Here is a 20,024-nt window from a genome sequence, read left to right as displayed (position 1 = left end):
ATTTGACCTTAGAACTGAAGAAGCTTCTCGGATGAGAGGTGAAACGTCTTCAAGTAACTTAAAGAAGTCCAGACGCTTTTCTTTGCAAGCTCCTTTGACTACGATGACCTGGATGACTGAGAACCTTCACAGACATTCTTTGCCCACAGGTGCCCACGGGACTCCAGGTACCTTCTGATCAGTTGCTCCCCTCCAAAAGTTACAAAAGCACATAAAGGACTCCCTAATGATGCAATGCAATACCTCACTGACACTCAGCATCTCTAAGGAACCACAAAGCTTCTCTAGAATGTGATCATGTACTTCTAGGTCTTCCTCTGAGAACCCTGTAACCTTCTGAAGCACGTCTTCAGAGTGTCCTGTGAAAGATTTCTACAACATATTCAAGTCCTCCTAGAACCTTCTCAGTCTCTTCACAAGCCCATAAGCCCTTCACAAGGACTCTCAAACTTTCCTGTGACTTCCTTATAGAGACTGTTTGTTCTCCTAGATCGATGTGATCTGAGTTTCTCAGAGATGTCTGATACTAGTTTTCCACCGACATGGTCCCGGTGGTGGTGCAGATCCAGTTTGGTCTTGGTACCTTATCAGAACCAGTCTGGATGACGTCCTTCCTCTAAGTATCGGCTCTGGGGAAAACAACATCAGAAGGACCCCAGCCTGAAGCAAAAAAAACACCGAAACTTTGCGTCTTTACCAACTGTTAGTTTCCACGACACGCTTACCATGTTTTGAAGGAAGGAAGGTTCAGGGCTTAAGCAATCAGCATCATGGGCTCATCCGGTTAGAAGAAGAATAAGCAGCCATCTAATTCAGAATTATTCTCAGGGTTCTCCTTTTATTCTCGAATAAATAAGGCAAAGAAGGAAGGAAACAAAGACACTCATAGACTGCCACAGCTGAAAGAAAACAGGAAAACAGAGATTTAAGTTACTCATTCCCTTAAACAATACATAAAATAAAACCCAAATAGAACCTCACCTCAGCTGCCGCCCCGTGTGGAAGTGAAGAAAGAGTGAGCCAAAAGTGAATGCAGTCCTTATATAATGTGTGACAGGTGAGCGCAATCGAGGACAAGCACCACACCCAATCAAAGGTGAGAGAACTAAACAAGGTGCATCTGGTGAAGTGAGTGGTACCAGTTCAGACTTTTTGCAGGAGAAACACGTGAAACTGGTTCTAGACAGGATGCTAGCCGTGCTTAGAAAACACGAAGAGCTGCAGTAGGACCTGGTTACCAACAATAAACAAAAGCCCTCAAAGTTCGTTCTGCAGTTTTCCTTTCTTCTGAACTTCACCAACCACAGCATGGCTGTGCAGCAGAACGTGTAGGTACACAAAGACTACACATGCTCACATTTCACTGTGAGCGGCCCCTTCACCTGAGAGGTGATGCTGCTGTATGGGCAGATGGTGATTTTGATTTTGGGCTGACCTCTCTGTGAGGAAGCCGCAGGGATGCGTGAGAATGTAAAACTGGTCACTGAGAGGTTACTGAGGAAGTTCTAGGATCCCCTGAAGCTCTTCCTCAGGTGGCTTCCACAGTCAGGACCGCCCTGAGTGGTTTTTACACCAGCAGGGGAAATATTTTTCTTTTTAATAAATGAATCATGACGAGGGAACTGTTGTTGCTCTCCACTTGAAGGCTTTGTGCCTTTGCAGCGTGACGTCAGTAGAGACAGATATAAAATCACAGGACGGTCGTTTGGCTGTGAAGCTCTTCAGGAAGTACTCTGACCTTCCTGACACCACCATGAGACTTTCTTAATATAATGCCATAATGTCATTGGTCATCATCCTATGGTTTCACCCACACAAAGACATATTGGGCCTCGAAGTTCTAGAGAAGCATTTTGGCAGTGTTGGGGAGTAACTGAGTACATGCACCGCCGTTATGTATTTAAAATACAAAGTATGAGTAACTGTATTCCGTTACAGTTACCAATTAAAAGATGATATTCAGAATACAGTTACTTTGTTGAAGTAAATGGATTACATGGCGGTCTTTTCCTGTTTCATATGTTCGGCTATGTCCTCTCTATTTTTGGTAATTCCACGCCGGTGGAAACCCGAACAAACACGCATTAAGAGGCTCTAATGTCTCAGTCTCACGGCCCACGTCACCCCTACCTGCAGCAGCATAATGATTGGAAGAAATTTTTTAAAAATTATTCACAAAAATTGTTTAATATGAAGGCAACAGGCAGAGTGTTACAGGCATCGCCCTAAAGCATGCAGCCTGATGGGCAGTGTAGTCCGTGCTGCAGGGAGAATGGACTGCCATACCCGTGATGTGTCTGTGAGCGCGAGGAGGGAGAAAAAGGAAAGGTACGAGCTGTCACGGAGCAGAAACGGGAGCTGGAAGCATGTAAATATAATAATAACCACTGCAGCCAAACAGAGAGCCTGACGAGCCCAGCTGTAAGTAAGCTATTAAGACTCGACTGTACACTGTGTTCGTGTTTTCCTCTGAAACAATAAGCTCTGCTGCAGCAGCCTTTCAACGCCTCTCTCTGTCTCTGCTAGCAAAGTGACCCAGACAACAAAGTAAAGCTAGTTTTCAGCTACGAGCCGACACGAACCCGACGTATCAGCCAGAGGTCCTTTACTACGGTTCAGAGCCGCGGACCTGTTTTATATACGCGTGGAATAGTTTTCTATACGAGATCGCTGCAAAAAGTGCAGCCTTACCTAATGTCCACCTACTGTTACTCATTTATATTAAGATTTAAACATCTAGTTGGTGTGACGAGTAACCTTCAGTAACAGTAATAAATAACACAGCAATAGTACATTCATGTAGTTGTAAAAAGCATGATAATATATTAAGTAATCCAAAGTATTCAGAATACGTTACAAAATACTTGTAATCTGTAGTGGAATACATTTTAAAAGTAACCTTCCCAACACTGCATTTTGGTTTCTTGAAGATGTTTGAGGCGGTACGTGTGATTCAGAGAACTGTTCCCTGGCTCTCCATCAGCCCTGTTTGTTTGAACTGTGTCTTCTGTGTTCAGTGAGCTCAGCCGTCATTCTGACTCCACGCGTGAAATAAACCGTTTGTTCTGCTGAGTTCATGTCTTTACTCTTATTCTGACTTCATTATTCTGACTCTAAAGTTACAGAGACACCATCGTTATGTTCGCCACTTCATATTCAAATAACATCAGAAATCACAGTGTGTTCGGCACAGTCTATGGATCCCTGCAGGGTCAGACTTTCATATGTCAGAAATCCGCGGATCAATGCAACGCACTAAAACACATCTCACACACACACACACACACACACACACACACACACACACACACACACACACACACACACACACACACACGCAAGCCCGTTCAGCTATCTTAGTGAGGACCTTCATTGACATAATGCCTTCCCTAGCCCCTTAGCCTAATCCTAACCATTAAAAATGAATGCCTAACCCTGACCCTAAACCTAACCATAACCTAATTGTAACCCTGACACTAAAACCACATTTTGAGCCTCAAAAAGGTCTTCAAACTTGTGAGGACCAGTGAGTGTGTGACTCACAAGTGACAGATTTCGGTCCTCACAAAGATAGCTAGACAGGAACACACACACACACACACACACACATCTGTGATCGATTATCGAGCCTGCGCTGCTGTTTCCGCTCTCTTCTGCTTCTGCCTGTCATATCCCAGAATCCTCTGCGCCACAGAATAGTGTCCAGTCATTGTGGGTCAGCTCGGTTCGGTTTCATCCACCCAGACACAGCATGAAGGAGACCGCGGCCAAACGACGCGACAAGGCGGGAGGCCGGGACCGGGACTCGAAGGCAGAGAAGCCAAAGGAGCCGAAGGAGGTGGGCCCAGAGCCGCAGGACGTGGAGATGCCTGAAGAGGAGGCGGCTAATGCGGCCAAACAGCCAAAGGAGCAGGACAGCCTGACCCTGGACGGTAAAACTCTTCAAACACCAATACCGATACCCCCCAGCACAGACCCGTTCCCGGGTCTGTGCTGGGGGAGTCACGGCAGCTCGGCGGTTAGCCTATTAGCATGAGGGGCTAACAGCCCCAGAGAGTCTGCGCGTCATTTAGCTTAAAACCGACACCAACCTCTCCCATTCGCGGGTCCGGACCGGGCCCCGTTCCCCTTCAGACCGGTGTCGTGCCAAACTAGGTATCCCCGACAGAATTTGTTTCCCCTGCGTCGGGAGCACACGCTGGACTGTCCAAATCACGGACAAACAGGGTCCCACATTGTTGATTTTTAGTTTACAAACACTTCTTGTAATGACTAACTACTCCTGACATTTTGGAGATGTTAGCTCTTTACACAACGAAGTTATAGTGGGACACAAATAATATCAGGCTGATCCTGCCACAATTTGTTCCCCCTGTGTAAATCACGGACAAACAGTATCCCACATTGCTGATTTTTCGTTCACAAACACTTCTTATTATGACGCATTACTCCTGAAACTTTGGAGGATTTAGCTCTTTATAGAGTAAAGTTACAGGAGAATAAAAATAGTTATCAGCCAAAATGTTAATGGTTTATTAAAATAATCCCATCTGATATATAATTCTCTGTTGTAACCCCCAAACTGAATGCTAACGTAACGATGCTAATTTTTCCCTTTTTCACAAAATGAAAACATCAGTACTTCCTGCTCCCAGCACAGGGGAAACAAATTCTGTCGGGGATACCTACTTTGGCACGACCGGCACCAGAACCCCCCCCCAGAAAACAGATTTGATGGTCTCTGAGTGCAGAGAGGGAGAGAGAGCTGTGCAGGACGTAACAGCCAGAGAAATAGGACCTCTTCCGCCCGTACATTACACAGACGCCACATCGGGGAGACCGGTCAGAACAGGTGGCATAAAGAAAGACAATGACATGTACGACACAATAAGGAGTGGAGGAGAGAAAAAGAGTTTATCAAACATGAAGCGTAGTTTGATCTTCTGCTGCTGGTTCAGTCAGGTTTGGTCAGAGTGATGAAACCTGCAGCTTTCAGCCCAACGGCGTCTGTGGACGATCCACGCTCTGTGTTTGCATGTCTGCTCCCGTTTACAGTTTTAGCTGTTTGGTGGTTGTTGAAATAGTTGTGTGAGCTTTAACCTGAGATTCTGGCGTTAAAATACATTTATATTGAAATCATTCAGGATTTAATGAATCTTTGAAACCCAGCCCTATGAAGGATAAACATAAACATCAGTTTGCCTGAGACTAGGGCTGGGCGATATGACCCTAAATTCATATCTCGATATTCTTTAGCTGGATGGCGATATACGATATATATCTCGATATTTTTAAAGCCGTTAAGTGAGAACAAAGAGAGAGTTCTTAGTCAAAGCTGTGTCCCAGATCTCACACAGGCACTTTTATTAACATACAGCGCTGATGTACAAGGAAAAATTACTCAGAAATAAATTATCAGCACTTATTAAATAATAATGCTCCATGAATAAAATAAAACAGTAGCTCGTTAACGCTGTCCAGCCCCGCACGGGGCGATCCGCGGTAACTTGTTAACAGAGATTTGCCCCGTTAATGCCGTTATGGCGTTAACGTCACGCTGACAGCACTAAAATAGTCTCCAAATGTTTTCTTTTTACCGAGCAGCTCCTCTTTGATAGCTGCCGTGTCCGTCCTGCCTGCAGGTGACGCGATAGCGGAGGGGGAGTTGTGTTCAGTGAAGGAGAGGCGAGGCCGAGTAACGCAGCGTAGAGACAAAAGTGGACGAAAGCGAGGCAAACATGCGGCTCCACAAGTCTAGTTATAACGTAACATAGACTATATCGATATATTTAAAAACTCGGTGTATCACCCAGTCCTACCTGAGACTGATGTGAGCCTCGACTTTGTGCTCCGCCCTAACACATGAGGCATGAATGCAAGCCCAGGACGTCGTCTGTGTAGAACACCAGGACCTATCAGGGCGGCTCAGGTGTAACAGGAGACATGAATGGATCGTCCGGTTCTCAGGAGGATGTAACCGTCACCTTACGGCATGGATGTAGAGCCGCGTTGTCATGAGCACAGCTGTAAGCAGCTAAGCTCCTTCTCTGTAGCATCTGCATGGATGGAGGTCAAAGGTCGCATGAAAAGGCGTAAACATGAGGATCGCGCTGAGCCGAGGTCTGTGGGTCATGTGACTGGTGCTAATGTCACCCCCCCCCCCCCCAGATATTAAGGAGCACGTGAAGCAGATCGAGAAGGCCGTGTCGGGGAAGGAGCCTCGCTTCGTGCTCCGCGCTCTGCGGGCGCTGCCGTCCACCAGCCGCCGCCTCAACACCAACGTGCTCCACAAAGCCATCTGTGGCTTCTTCACCAACAACGCCACCACCCGAGACTTCCTGCTGGGCTTCCTGGAGGAGGTGAGCAGAGATGAGCTGCAGCTTTGAATTAATGACAAACAGGAAGTGAACCCTGACCTCTGAGAGCCGCATCATCAAACAGTAACCTGATTATTTATAACAAGGTGATCGATTCCTGATCAGATGGTGTGTGTGTGTGTGTCTGTGTGTGTCTGTGTGTGTGTGTCTCAGCCGATGGAGATGGCCGACGGAGACGTTCAGTTTCGTCCTCGCACGGGGAAGGCGGCGGCAGCTCCTCTGCTGCCAGAGGTGGAGGCGTACCTGCAGCTGCTGCTGGTGGTTCACCTGACCAACAACAAGAGATACACTGAGGTGACCCGCCCCTCACTCACCTGTGTGTGTGTGTGTGTGTGTGTGTGTGTGTGTGTGTGTGTGAGAGACCCGCCCCTCACTCACGTGTGTGTGTGTGTGTGTGTGTGTGTGTGTGTGTGTGTGAGAGACCCGCCCCTCATTCACCTGTGTGTGTGTGTGTGTGTGTGTCCCGCATAGTCTCCGGGTTTTTCCACGAGCAGCTGCAGAGACCAGCCTCGGTAACCAGCCTCGGTAACCAGCAGCACAAACGCCTTTTGTGAGCCGGCGCGAACAGCTGAAGACGAAGGTCGAAGGACTCGAGCCGGGGGACTCTGTGCTCGCCGGTGACGCTCTGTTGTGTGCTGACGGTGACGTTTGTGTTTCAGGCGCAGAAAGTGTCGGACGACCTGCTGCAGAAGATCGTCTCCAAGAACCGCCGCGCTCTCGACCTGGTCGCCGCCAAGTGCTACTATTACCACGCCCGAGTGTACGAGTTCCAGAACCAGCTCGACATCATCCGCAGGTACGTACACACCTTTCTCCTTTCCTGATGACATCACACCCTCAGACAAGCAGTCACACGACTGTCCCCCCCCCAGCTTCCTGCACACCCGCCTGCGCACGGCGACCCTGCGGCATGACGCCGACGGGCAGGCGGTGCTGCTGAACCTGCTGCTGAGGAACTACCTGCACTTCAACCTGTACGACCAGGCCGAGAAGCTCGTGTCCAAGTCCGTGTTCCCCGAGCTCGCCAACAACAACGAGTGGGCGCGATACCTCTACTACACAGGTGAGCTCACAGCCGCGGCGCTCAGGCGAGTCCCCGCCATGACGCCGCGCTCACCCGCCTGTCATGTGACCCACACAGGTCGTATTAAAGCCATCCAGCTGGAGTACTCGGAGGCTCGCAGGACTCTGACCAACGCTCTGAGGAAGGCTCCACAGCACACCGCCGTGGGCTTCAAACAGACGGTACGCACGCACACACACACACGGTCAGGTATCGGTGTCTGGTATTGATCACTGAAGCATCGATCGGCTCCGGTTCAGGTCCACAAGCTGCTGATCGTGGTGGAGCTGCTGCTGGGAGAGATTCCCGACCGCCTGCAGTTCAGACAGCCGTCACTCAAACGCTCCCTGATGCCCTACTTCCTGCTCACACAGGGTCAGTGTCACACACACACACACACGCCTGATCATGTGACCGTAGAGTTATGGCGAAACGATGGGTTCTGATTGGAGGAACAATGTTTGCTAACACAGTGGTGTACCTACCTTCAGATACTCGCAGCTTCCCATGAGCCTCTCTGTTCACTTCCTGTATCTGTGTGTGCAGCTGTGAGGACAGGTAACCTGGCCAAGTTTAACCAGGTGTTGGAGCAGTTTGGAGAGAAGTTTCAGGCCGACGGGACGTACACGCTCATCATCCGCCTCAGACACAACGTCATCAAGACCGGTGAGCCAATCGTACGCCGCCGTCACACAGCACGCTGCTCATCAGCCGCGCTCAGTGTGTTACTGATCTGTGTGTGTGTGCAGGTGTGCGTATGATCAGCCTCTCGTACTCTCGGATCTCCCTCGCCGACATCGCTCAGAAGCTGCAGCTCGACAGTCCCGAGGACGCCGAGTTCATCGTTGCCAAGGTAAACAGACGCGCTCAGCGCCGCCTTTTTAACGCCGACCTCGTGACCTCTGTGTGACCTCTGCGTGTTTGCGTCACAGGCGATCCGTGACGGCGTGATCGAGGCCAGCATCAACCACGAGAAAGGCTTCGTCCAGTCCAAGGAGACCATGGACATCTATGGGACCCGAGAGCCTCAGCTGGCGTTCCACCAGAGGATCTCCTTCTGCCTCGACATCCACAACATGTCGGTCAAGGTGAGCGCACCTGAACATACACACACCTCTCACACCCAAGGACTCAAGGTCAACACAAGAATGTGAAATCACAAAAGCTCCGCCCACAGACTGCTCTGCATCACCATAACGCTGCGAGCTCTGTCACTTCCTGTCAGCAGAGGTCTGACTGGAAGCCTTCTTGTCAAATCTGTGGAAGCAGCTTCTTCCTCCTGCTCCTCCTCCTCACATTAAAGCAGATTGAGGACGAGGAGGTGGAGGAGCAGGACCCGGGGATCCGCTCGGTTACACGACCTCAGGTTTAAGAGTCGATCACCCCGATGCTAATCTCCCTCTGTCCTCCTGCAGGCCATGAGGTTTCCTCCCAAAGCGTACAACAAGGACCTGGAGTCTGCAGAGGTAACACGCACGCACGCACACAGCACGTGATGTCATGTCTTTAGTTGACCACATGGTGGCAGCGTGTGACTGTAGCTTACACAGAGACAAATCAGAATAAAATAATAAAGATGCACTTCCTGTCATCTGCATTCAATCTGTTTTTTCTGTGTGCGCGCGTGTGTGTGTGTGTGTGTGTGTGTGCGTGTGGTGCGTTCAGGAGCGTCGGGAACGTGAGCAGCAGGATCTGGAGTTTGCTAAAGAAATGGCTGAAGATGACGATGACAGCTTCCCATGAGCCTCTCTGTTCACTTCCTCTGTGTGTGTGTGTTTGCGTGTGTGTGTGTGCGCTGATGTTACCACGTCAGTTATTACCCAGAATCCCCCTCTGCTCTTGTTTTCTCCCATGGCAGCGTTGCTGCTGTTTGTTTCTCTCTGATAAATAAAGTTTTTTGTTTACACGCCTGTTTGTTTGTTGGTTTGTTTGTTCTCTGGGTGATGATGTCAGTGATGAGGTTTCCAGGTTGACAGTGAGGGCTGGTAGCAGATGAGAGATGAACAGCAGCAGTGCACGCAGCTCTCAGAGCACAGAGTAACTGTGATGAGCTGTCTACAGTAATGCTAATGTTAGCCATGTGCTAACAGTCTTTGGTGTCCGTGCGCTCCTACGGGAAGGGTTGTTGAAGCCAGGAGCCGTGACGAGGGAGGGCATTATGAAGCTGTGAGGCATAAATGATTAGAATAAATGAACAGGAGAAGTTAGCTGCTTTCCACATCTGTGCACAGCTCCCTTCCTGAACACCTGAGGCCCTCCTGATGGTCGCTGCATGTGCGAGAGTCAGCGCAGTGATCATGGGGATAAAAGTGATTCTGAAAAAGGAACGATGTGAAAGATACTGTAGAGGTCTGCACACTGACACAGAACAACAGCACAAATTGGAAAAATGAACTGATTCAGTCAAGGTCAAAGGTGAAAGTGTGCAGGCAGTCACATGACCTCAGATGTAAAGGATGGACAGACAGAGTCCATCTAATGTTCCAGTGAAGAAGTGAAGGTGGCTGACAATCTGCAGACTGGACAAGTGGACACTGATGAGAGTTGGAAACGTTTGTCCCGTCTCTTGTCCCCCACACCTTACATCGTTTTTTTGACTCGAAACGTTAAAGTACTATAAATGTGTTACAGTGAGGTTTATATTTATCAGGTATGTGTGCTTTTGAAGCCAAATGCTGCAATTTTTCTGTAAAGCAAATTTACCTATGGGTATAAATAAAGTTGATGCAGTGGTGTAAACCACACCACCACTGGACTCTAGAGCAGTGTCAGCGTGTTCGCCGGACTGACCAATCACGCTTCTCCATCTGGCGATGGACGAGCGAGTCTGGGTTTGGCGGTTGCCGGGACAACGGTACTTGTCTGACTGCGCTGTGTAAAGTTTGGTAGAGGGGGGGTTATGGTGTGGGGTGTTCTTCAGGAGTCTTCGTGCTTCAGCAGACCGAGACACTGCGGACACCTTCGTGTTCCCAGTATGTGGGACCAGTGTGGGGATGGCTCCTTCCTGTTCCCACATGACTGCACACCAGTGCACAAAGAAAAGTCCACAAGGACACGGACGAGCCGGTTTGGTGCGGGAGGACCGGCCTGCACAGAGTCCTGACCTCAGCCTGATCCAACACCTTTGGGACCAATCAGAGCGGAGACTGTGAGCCAGGCCTTCTCCTCCAACATCAGTGTGACCTCACACATGTGCTTCTGGAAGGATGATCAACACTCCCCATGAACACTCCTGAACCTGAGGAAATCCTTCCAGGAGACGTCCAGCTGCACACGGTGGGCCGACATCATATTCCACCCTGTGGATCAACAGTGGGAGCTCACTGGAGTTCATGTGACCTTTGCACATGTCGGGCCAAGAATCAAGCAAACGTGATGTATTTATATAAACAGAAAAACAATTTGAGACAAAACAAGAATAAAAATAAGAAGTTAAAACACATCATGTGGCCCAGAACACAAATGCACTCAGAATTACATTCAGTGTAAAACAAAGTGTGCAGGACTTTATCTAAGAAACTTTTACAGAGAAGCGCCTGGACTGTATCATCCAGACAACAACAGGAGTCAAGAAACTGGAGCGAGTCCAGCCCTTTATTTTGAAGAGCTCAGCTTACCGTGACGGGACGACTGAGAGCCTGCACAGACATGCAGGACGTCAGCAGAGGTCACATGATGGTCGGGGCTGAGCTCGGTGCTTCAGAGGAACAGCCACGGATACGGATGTGTTCTCACCAAGAGGCAGAGGGTCTGACTCCTGCTCCACTTTAAAGCAGGTGAGCTGCTGTTGTCATTGTCTCTGTTAACTGAACAGGTGAGCCCAGCGTCTGATGACTGAGTGCAGAAAACAAGCTTTTTCCTCTCTGCGGGTGAACATCGAGGCTTTGCTTTCAAACTTTTAATCTCTGCTCAACGTTTTTAATTTTCACTTTACAAACTGATCACAAAGTCACTTCACATGACCAGACTTCCTTCTTTGGCAATAAGAGTGCATGTAGCTTCCTGTTGAACTGGGTGGGGGCTGTTACTAAACCCTGCTGTTTGAGGGCTGAGCGGGCAGCTCTACTGTCCAGGACGGCCACGTCTGGCGATGCAGTGATGAAGCCCCGGTAACGGGTCGAATCCCTCCGGCCAAGGGCAGATTGAATGAACTCGAGAGCATGTCACAATGCTCCTCGCTGCTGATAGTTTTCACCTTTTGGGTGGCTCCATAATGTGTGTATGGTGTCTGTGATAATCGTCAGAGTCGCCTCAGATCAAAAACCTGATTCCTGCATATTTTCAACAGCTCGATTCACATGAAGAGGAAGTTGTTTCAGAGAAACGGGGCCTATCTGTGGTCACGTGATATCCTGGAGAACGATATGGGTCTTGGCACGGGCTTCATTCGGACAGGCCTCGCGGCTTCACTCTTAGACACAACGTCATTAGTCACTTCCTGGCGGAATTCTGTGATGAACCCACAGTGTACACGGCCTCAGGAAACCCCCACTGGGCCCTGCCCACACTAGCTTTACCCATCTGGTGCCCATCAGTTTTTTGTGGTCCCCAAGGGCTAAACTGCTGTGGGCCTGTGTGGACACACCCACAGTGGCCCCACACAGCCATGTTTGGAGGCACGTTACTTAATATAAGGAAACAGCAGACAGGGAAATGTGATTACTGTGGAGAAGATGAAAGCATGTTATATTCCACTGCCAGAAATATGAAGTTAAACTGGTTCTTACTGACACGCTGCAAAGAACTCAACAAGTGAAACAAACAGTCTGACAGCTCTGAGTTGGTCTCTGCGAGCAGAGCTACATACCGAACAGCACCAGCAGGAAACACATGTGGTACAGAGGCCCTCTGTGGATCATGGGGTCTGCCCACAGTGCCCATGTTGGCCTCAGGAGGGCATCACTGGGCAGCATTAGTGTGATGGGCTCAGTATCACTCTGTGTCAGTGTGGTTTGTGTGAGCAGTCAGCTGGTCCATGTATATATATATACATACATAAATGGAAACAGGCTGTTTTACAGCTGATCAAAAGTTTAGGATAGAAAGTTCCAGACTTGAACTCAGTAATAAATTGGTCCGCTGTTCTTGTTGATCACTTCATGCAAGCGTTTCCATGAGGTGAGTGGGAACATTTCTCCAAGTGGTGAAGACGGCCACACGAAGGGCGTCTGCTGTCTGGAACTGTTGTCCTTTCTCAGTTGGATTTAGATCAGGGAAAGATGCAGGATGGTCCAAAAGAGTGACGTTATTCTCCTGGAAGAAGTCCTTTGTCCTGCGGGCATTGGGTACTGTAGCGTTGTCCTGTTGAAAAACCCAGTCGTTACCACACAGGCGAGGGCCCTCAGTCATGAGGGATGCTCTCTGCAACATCTGGACATAGCCAGCAGCCGTTTGTCACCCCTGCACCTCCTGAAGCTTCATTGTTCCACTGAAGGAAAAAGCATCTCCCCAATCATTGTGGCGCCCCCTCGTCTGTAGGGCGAAGAAAACATCTCAGGTGGGATCTGCTTGTCATGCCGGTAAGGTTGGAAACCATCAGGACCATCAAGGTTGCATTTTTTTTACAGGAGAAAAAAAAGGTTATATTTTTTTCTCATCAGAGAATTAGTTTTTGAAGTCCTTCAGTCTCAGATGCCATTTGATGGTTATGGGGGTGCGGTCGGCACCACTAATGGCCTTAATTTGGGTTGAGGATTTTTTAGGTTTCCACTTCATGTTTTTTTTCCATAACCCCCAGGACGACCGTCTTAACTGCATCCCACCTCAGCAGCGATGGTGCGCTGTGAGCGACCCTACTTATGCAGTTCAACAAGCCATGTTCAAAAAGGAAAGTGTTTTTGCTTTTGCCATCAGAACATCCTGACAGTCTGACAATGACAATGAATCCACAGTTTTGCACAGATTTGGCCTTTTAAAGGCATGTGGTCCTAAAAATTTTGATCAGCTGTAAAACAGCCCGTCCCAGTTTAAGTTTATGAAATGTAAGTTAAATGTTTTGTCTCACTGCCATTTCTGCTTGTTGCATGTTGTTGGAACCTTGTTAAGATCCAACCATGCAAAAGATGATTTTTTGCCATTTTTCAAGTGGTCTCAAACTTTTGATCGGGACTGTGTTTAATAATCGATTAGTTTCTTCTGAATGGATTAAGAATGCTTTTTTTTTCCACATTGCAATGCATCACAATTGTAAATCATTACACAATTAATTGTGTCAGCTCTATTAGATGTAAGATTGCTTTTGAAATGGGCAGTTTGCTTTATTGTGCTTTGTATTTGCTTTCAGACTGCAAGGAAAGAAGGCTAATCTACACCGAGCATCTGAGGAACACCACGCAAGTCCTCCAGCACATTGGATCCAAAACCTGATCCAGTTCCTCAGACACCATCAGAAAGCAACAGCTGCCAGTATTTTACCGTAAATTCTACAATATTCTCTTTACAGTGTTGGACAACACCCGCCTCTCCAACACCACCCTAAGAGAGTCCAGCTCCGTCCCCACAGCATTTCTGGCCTTCTGATCAGTTTACTGAGTCTGTTGGCGTCTGCGACCCTCAACCCTCTGTCCCAGCATGCAACAGCACAGAGGATAGCACTGACCACAACAGACTCATAGACAAATCTGAGCATTGGTCGACAGATGTTGAAGGACCTCAGAGACTGTGGCCCTTCCTGTAGAGGGCAGTGGTGTTTTTAACCACGTCTGGTTTATTATCAGTGTGTACTCTGAGGTATTTACCGTCCTCCACAACGTCCACATCAACCATGTCCACTGAAAACGAGTGACTCCTGCTGGGTGTGCTCCAGGGGTAAAAATGTGTGGAGTTTATCTAAACGCAGGAAGGAAAGCTTGAAGAAAGCACCGCTGTGCGTCCAGCACAGAGCCACAGCCTGCTGGGTGAAAGCAAAGAACAAATACAAAGAGTGTTCACAGCAGCAAACAGGCTGACTGACCTTTGACCCTCACTGCCCTCAGTCATTACTGTTTATATGATGATGATGATGATGGTGAAACGTTTCTCCCATGAAGGCGTCCTTTCCTGCTCTGTGATGGACAGAGAAACCTCCATGATGAGCACTGCTGCTGACGAGCTGCTGGAGGCCAGTTTCTCCAGGATAAAGATTTTGTACCACTATAGAGATCAGCTTACAGCCCTGTCTGAGGAGCTCAAGGAACTAAAGCCAAAATATAACAGGACAGGATGTGTTAAGTTTTTCTCAAGGAGATCATCTTCCCTATTGTCTTGTCCTGAAATCACTGAATCACTGGAGAAGTTGCAGAAGATAGAAGGTGAAATCAATGAAGCCCAGCAAAAAAACGAGGAACTGTTAGAGAAGCTGAAGATTTCTGCAAACAGCCGTGAGCACGTCGTGGAAGAAATTCTGTCAGCAGCAGCAAAAAGACTTAAAGTCAAGAACCAAATTAACTTCAGCTCAGCATCAGCTCGAAAACTCATCCAAGAAATGTCTCGATGTGAGTTTCAGCACATCCTCGAAGGAAAAGTGGTGGTGAGGTTCTGTTATTTCATTTTTACATCATCATTAGTGAGATCTAAACACATACTAAAGGTTTAAAAACATATCATTCATGCTTTTATGGTTTATCACTGCAGCAGTTTTTCCCTTAACACTGACAAACTGATGAAGAACAGAAATGATTCTGTTGTAACCTGTTCTCTCTGACGGTCAGGTTGGATCTGTAGATGGTGGAAAGGAGTTGCCACTTCCTGAAGTCATTCAAATGTCGATAGAATTAATCTGGAAGAATCATGTGACCGAAGCCAGCGAATCACTGAGAGCTGCAGCTGACAAGATCAAAAAGTTCATCTGGGACCTTTTTCAGCAATTCAGCAACATTGAGTAAGTTTTTCTCTAAATATATAAAATGACTCCACCACAGCTCTGACTTCCTGTAGGTGTTAAACAACCAATGAAATCTTCTTATGGCCTCTCACGTCGCGAGGAGACACATAGTCAATAGCGTGCCAACAACCCTCTCTGGGACACGCCCCCCTCCCACTGGGGTTTACATACGTGGGACTCTCCACCATTTGGTCTTAAAACTGAAGAAGGTTCTCGGATGAAGCGTCTTCACAAACTCGAAGAAGTCCAGTCGGATCACTGCTGTCACTGCCTTTGTGTTGTGTTTGGAGTTAGTTTCTGGGTGCTGAGGTTTGGAAACTGTTCTCAAACTCTTCTCTGTGTGACCCCCCCCCCCCCCAAATCAACATATGACCCAGTTTAAAACCCTGATGCTCACTAACCATGAGTTACAACAGTAGATCAACCTAACGATGCCTGAATTGAACTCATATCCTTTAAAGAATTTGGCACGGTCACAGCAAATCTGCCAGGTTGGAGCACAGACTTACATCCATTGTTCTGAATTACTAAGTCCTCCATAAATAATCACCAAGGAAACTATAAACAACATCATGTCACAGTCAGGCAGGATTTCATTAGTAAATTTGCTGCATTCCAGCTGTTTTAGGTAAATCTGGTACGAGTCCTGTTTGTTGTTTTTGGTGACGACTTACAGCTGAAATCACACTGACTCGACCTTCACTGGGTTCTTTTACAGAGACAAGGTGATCAAGCTAGCTCAACAAGCAGGTGAAGAACAGTCTGCCTCCGAAACAAGGAGTGGTGGTGACAACGAGGAAGAAAGTAATCAACCAAGTGAGGAGAGTGGTGTTGATGACACAAAGAAAGATAAAAACTATGTGCCCCCAGCTGACTGCCGTGATAGTGATGATGGTAATGGTGCTGCTAAAAGGAAATTTAATGAGCAGAAGAATGCAAGAGATGCTGGAAGCTGGGTGCTGATCAATTTTCGCTCGATTAAAAGTAAAGAGGAAAAATTGAAGGGTTTATTAGAGAAAAACAAAGATGTATTAATTTTAACAGAGACGTGGATGAAAAATGAAAAGAAGAAGCACAAGGATCAGGTCCTTCGAGACATGTTAACTGAAGAGTACAAATTTGTTCAGTTTACGAGGGAAGAGAACAAAAGAGGAGGTGGCATCGCGATTTTATTCTTAAAGACCCTTTACAAGGGTAAAAAAATTAATCTGATCTCAGCCAAACACTTTGAATATGTGGCTGTAAGGCTGAAGCGAACTGGTTACCAACCTGTCCTGGTCATCGGTGTGTATCGCCCTCCGCAGACGAAATTCAAAGATTTCCGGCCGGAGTTTGAAAGCCTCTTGCAGGACGTTTCTGCAAAATGCAAAGACGGCATCATTTTGGCTGGAGATTTTAATATCTGGTTTGATAAAAAGTTGAAGAACAAAACCAAAAAAAGATTTTCGTCTATATTGAACAATAACAGTCTTACGCAACATGTAAAAAGCCCAACACATAAAGGAGGTCACACTCTGGATCTGGTCATCAGCAGAAATGTTGAAGTCTCTGATCTGAGTGTTCGTAATGACGACATAGCAGATCATTGCAGTATATACTTCAATGCCACACCTCCCCTTAAAGCAGAGGAGGATGAAGATGAGGATGAATTTGAAGATGAATTTGAGGATCAAGTTGTGAATGAAGTTGAGGATGAAGTTGAGAATGAAGATGAGGATCAAGTTGTGAATGAAGTTGAGGATGAGGTTAAGGATGAAGATGAGGATGAAGTTGAGGATGAAGATGAGGATGAGGTTGAGGATGAGGTTGAGGATGAAGATGAGCCCACAAAACGACTGAAAAATAGTGAAGAGTAGAAAACTTGATGCACCTATTTGTCCTTTAAAAGCTGAAATATGTTGGACTCCTGGACGTCCGAGCATTGACGTTTCAGGAGTCATCATCATACACACATAACACATCGCATTGACTCAGGGGGCTGAATAATCACGCACACCCACTTTGCAGTTATTTATTTGTTAAAAATGTTCGGAATCATGTCTGATTTTCGTTCCACTTCTCACAGATTTGGAGAAGGGTGGCAGATGTAACTGGCTGATAATGTTAAAAAACAATTCTACCCACTGTTAACCATAATTCAATAACCCTGTAAAACTAATAACTGAATGTGCTTTTAACTCTTCTTAGAATGAGATTTTAACCACTACGGTGCAAAGTTTTTACATACTGTGTTGAAAAAGTACAAGAGATACAATCAGTCAGTGTTTATTCAGCAGTCAAGGACAGCAATATTTGCATAGTATTTTTACTGACATGTTTTGAGCAAAAACATTTTGAATTTTAAAATACGAACATTTGTAACAAACAATTGACAAATTAGCCAATGCCAATGTAAAACTTTATCTGCCTGTTAAAAAAAGAAGATAATCTTCTCACAAACTGGTGTTTGATTTTGAAACAGGAAAAAAGTGGGGAAACAACTGAAAAGACTAACATTTGAATAAAACCTGAAAGCAAGTAAATACTTTCTATGCTGCCTTATGGTAAACTTTGGTAATATTGATAAAGAACAACACTGGCTGATGATGAAATGCAGTCAGCTGGCATGGTGACACTGCCAGTATTAACCTGCAGGGCTGGACTGGGACAGAAAATTGGCCCCAGGTATTAAAGCCATAAAGCCTTTGAATGAAAACAAACGCTGTTGTGACAGTGATGTACAGTCTTGTTGGTATATGTATGATTTCTATACATTCTTTCCCAGTTAAATTTACCCTTCATTCTAATTTGTGTTGTACAGTTATTTCATTTTTAACTTTAATTTTTATATTTTATTTTCTTCCTTCCTAGTTAAATTTACCCTTTTTAATTTTCATATTTATTTCCTATCTTATTCATAGCCTTTTCTTTTTTCTTTAGGTCACGAGCAGTTGTCCAAGCATTTCACTGCATATCGTACTATGTATGACTGTGTACGTGACAAATAAAATTTGAATTTGATTTGATTTTTACCTCAGATAAAAACTTTGTTTGCAAGATTCAGATAATTATTTAATAAAAGCTAGTGTCATGAAATCAATATCCTTAGTATCCTTCTTTTCCTATTATATTGTTTTATGTACTTTAATAATGAAGGCTTGTAGAGCAAGGCCACTTTTGACTCACAAAGTGCTCAGCCAGACTAAAAAACAGGAAGTTTTAGTGCACAGGCATATTAATAGATAAGACACAGAAAAGAGGAACTTTGCCATATAAGCAATGTTTGAAACTGTGTGACGTGCAAAGTACAGAAATAATACCATATAAGACACATGTGGAGCTAAAAATGTTAGAGCTGCAACTGGCGTTTGAGCTGTGCTCTCTCTTCCGGAAGATGATTGAATAAAAAGAAATATAAATGTTTTAACACTATGAGTTGGTTTTATCTGTTCTGTCACGGGGACAAAAGAATCGGGGTTAATACTAGACATTTTAAATGAGAATAAGAAAGTATTTCTTTGTGCCCCCCTCTCCCTGTTAATGCCCTACCTGCCCCCTGGCAACACTTTGCTAGACCCGCCCCTGCACAGTTACCAGCTGTCAGCTACGTAGAAAAGGATCCTGGTGTTATTTGTCTCTCAGAAACAGTTCATAACTTCAACTCATCCATGTCACCTAAAAGGTAAACCTGTTTCTCCATCACAGCTCTGATGGTTCAGTAAGGACATCTCCTGGTTTCATCTTCATGTTTCCCTCTCACCACATATCCAAACCGACATCATGACCAGCAGCTTTACAGCTGTGGCTCCAGCAAACATCAGCTGATACTAGAAATTATTATTAAATACATTCCAACAACAGCTGATCAAGCTTAAACGTGCTGCTGTTGTTTAGCGCGACATCCGCTGGTTTCCTCTTTCTGGCGCAAAGTGAGCGATAAACAAACAAGAGAGACGATCAGCTGATCATTGATCAGTTTCATGATTGAAGTAGCAACAGGAGAGGGAGGAGGAGAGAATGAGAGAAGAAGAGGCAGCTGTGCAGCGTAAACACAGAATAACTCCAGCTTTGTGTCTTTTTCCATTGTAGCTGAAGTCCGGGACAAACTGCGTCTCTTCTCAGCTCAATACGAAACGCGTAATATTTTCTCTGAATGAGGGACCATTCCATTTTTAAGGAGCCGTTGGCAACTCTACTAACTAACCTTATGAATAAAATAAAGTTCACTATCAGTAACATCATAGCACCCACCCAGCTGTATAGAAACTCTGTCATGCTAGCTAGCACGCAGTACGAAAAAGTCAGCATGACGAAAATAAACTCCACCTAAACTTCGTTTATATCTGACCTGCAGGTTATAACTTCTTACCTGAAGTTCAGTTCACCTGACACTCGGACCGGCGGCCGCCTCGGGTCTCTGCTCCTGCCTCTCCTTTCCCTCATCCACCTGCTGGCCTCTGTGAAAGCTCCACCAGAGAAACCAAACAACTGAGTTATTTTTACAGATCTGCCAGCATCTGGCCAATCCACCACCTCTCATTGTTCATGACATTACAAAAATAAATAAATAAATAAGTCATCAGCCCACCGGCAAATGCCCGGTATGCCTGATGGCCAGTCCAGTATGTTAACCTGTTAATCTTTCGCTGAAAAATTGTTTTCTGCGGTGCCTCTTTCGTGCTTGTGTAACCAAGACGTCTACTCACCAAAGAATGAGTGAAGCAATATGGATAACAGCAGAGGA

General features: G+C 46.3%; 2 protein-coding genes across 2 annotated transcripts; both read left to right on the top strand.

Annotated features, from left to right (window-relative positions):
- Positions 1-3,665: 3,665 nt before the first annotated feature.
- On the top strand, positions 3,666-9,346 carry psmd3 (proteasome 26S subunit, non-ATPase 3). Its single transcript, XM_080904626.1, has 12 exons — positions 3,666-3,932; positions 6,169-6,359; positions 6,531-6,671; positions 7,037-7,173; positions 7,250-7,440; positions 7,519-7,622; positions 7,701-7,815; positions 7,987-8,106; positions 8,190-8,293; positions 8,373-8,528; positions 8,856-8,906; positions 9,106-9,346. The coding sequence occupies exons 1-12, from the start codon at positions 3,752-3,754 to the stop codon at positions 9,181-9,183; spliced, it is 1,569 nt and encodes a 522-aa protein (XP_080760752.1). The 5' UTR covers positions 3,666-3,751; the 3' UTR covers positions 9,184-9,346.
- Positions 9,347-10,946: 1,600 nt separating this feature from the next.
- LOC308411949 (uncharacterized protein) lies at positions 10,947-18,034 on the top strand. Its single transcript, XM_080906016.1, has 4 exons — positions 10,947-11,216; positions 13,724-14,947; positions 15,129-15,298; positions 16,020-18,034. Exons 2-4 carry the CDS (start codon positions 14,429-14,431, stop codon positions 17,155-17,157), a joined length of 1,827 nt encoding a protein of 608 aa, XP_080762142.1. The 5' UTR covers positions 10,947-11,216; positions 13,724-14,428; the 3' UTR covers positions 17,158-18,034.
- Positions 18,035-20,024: the final 1,990 nt, after the last annotated feature.

The sequence above is a fragment of the Rhamphochromis sp. 'chilingali' genome (genome assembly GCF_963969265.1).
Source record: "Rhamphochromis sp. 'chilingali' genome assembly, chromosome: 15".
Lineage (NCBI taxonomy): Eukaryota > Metazoa > Chordata > Actinopteri > Cichliformes > Cichlidae > Rhamphochromis > Rhamphochromis sp. 'chilingali'.
Note: the sequence above shows the minus strand (reverse complement) of the source record. Positions and strands in the feature narration are given on the sequence as shown.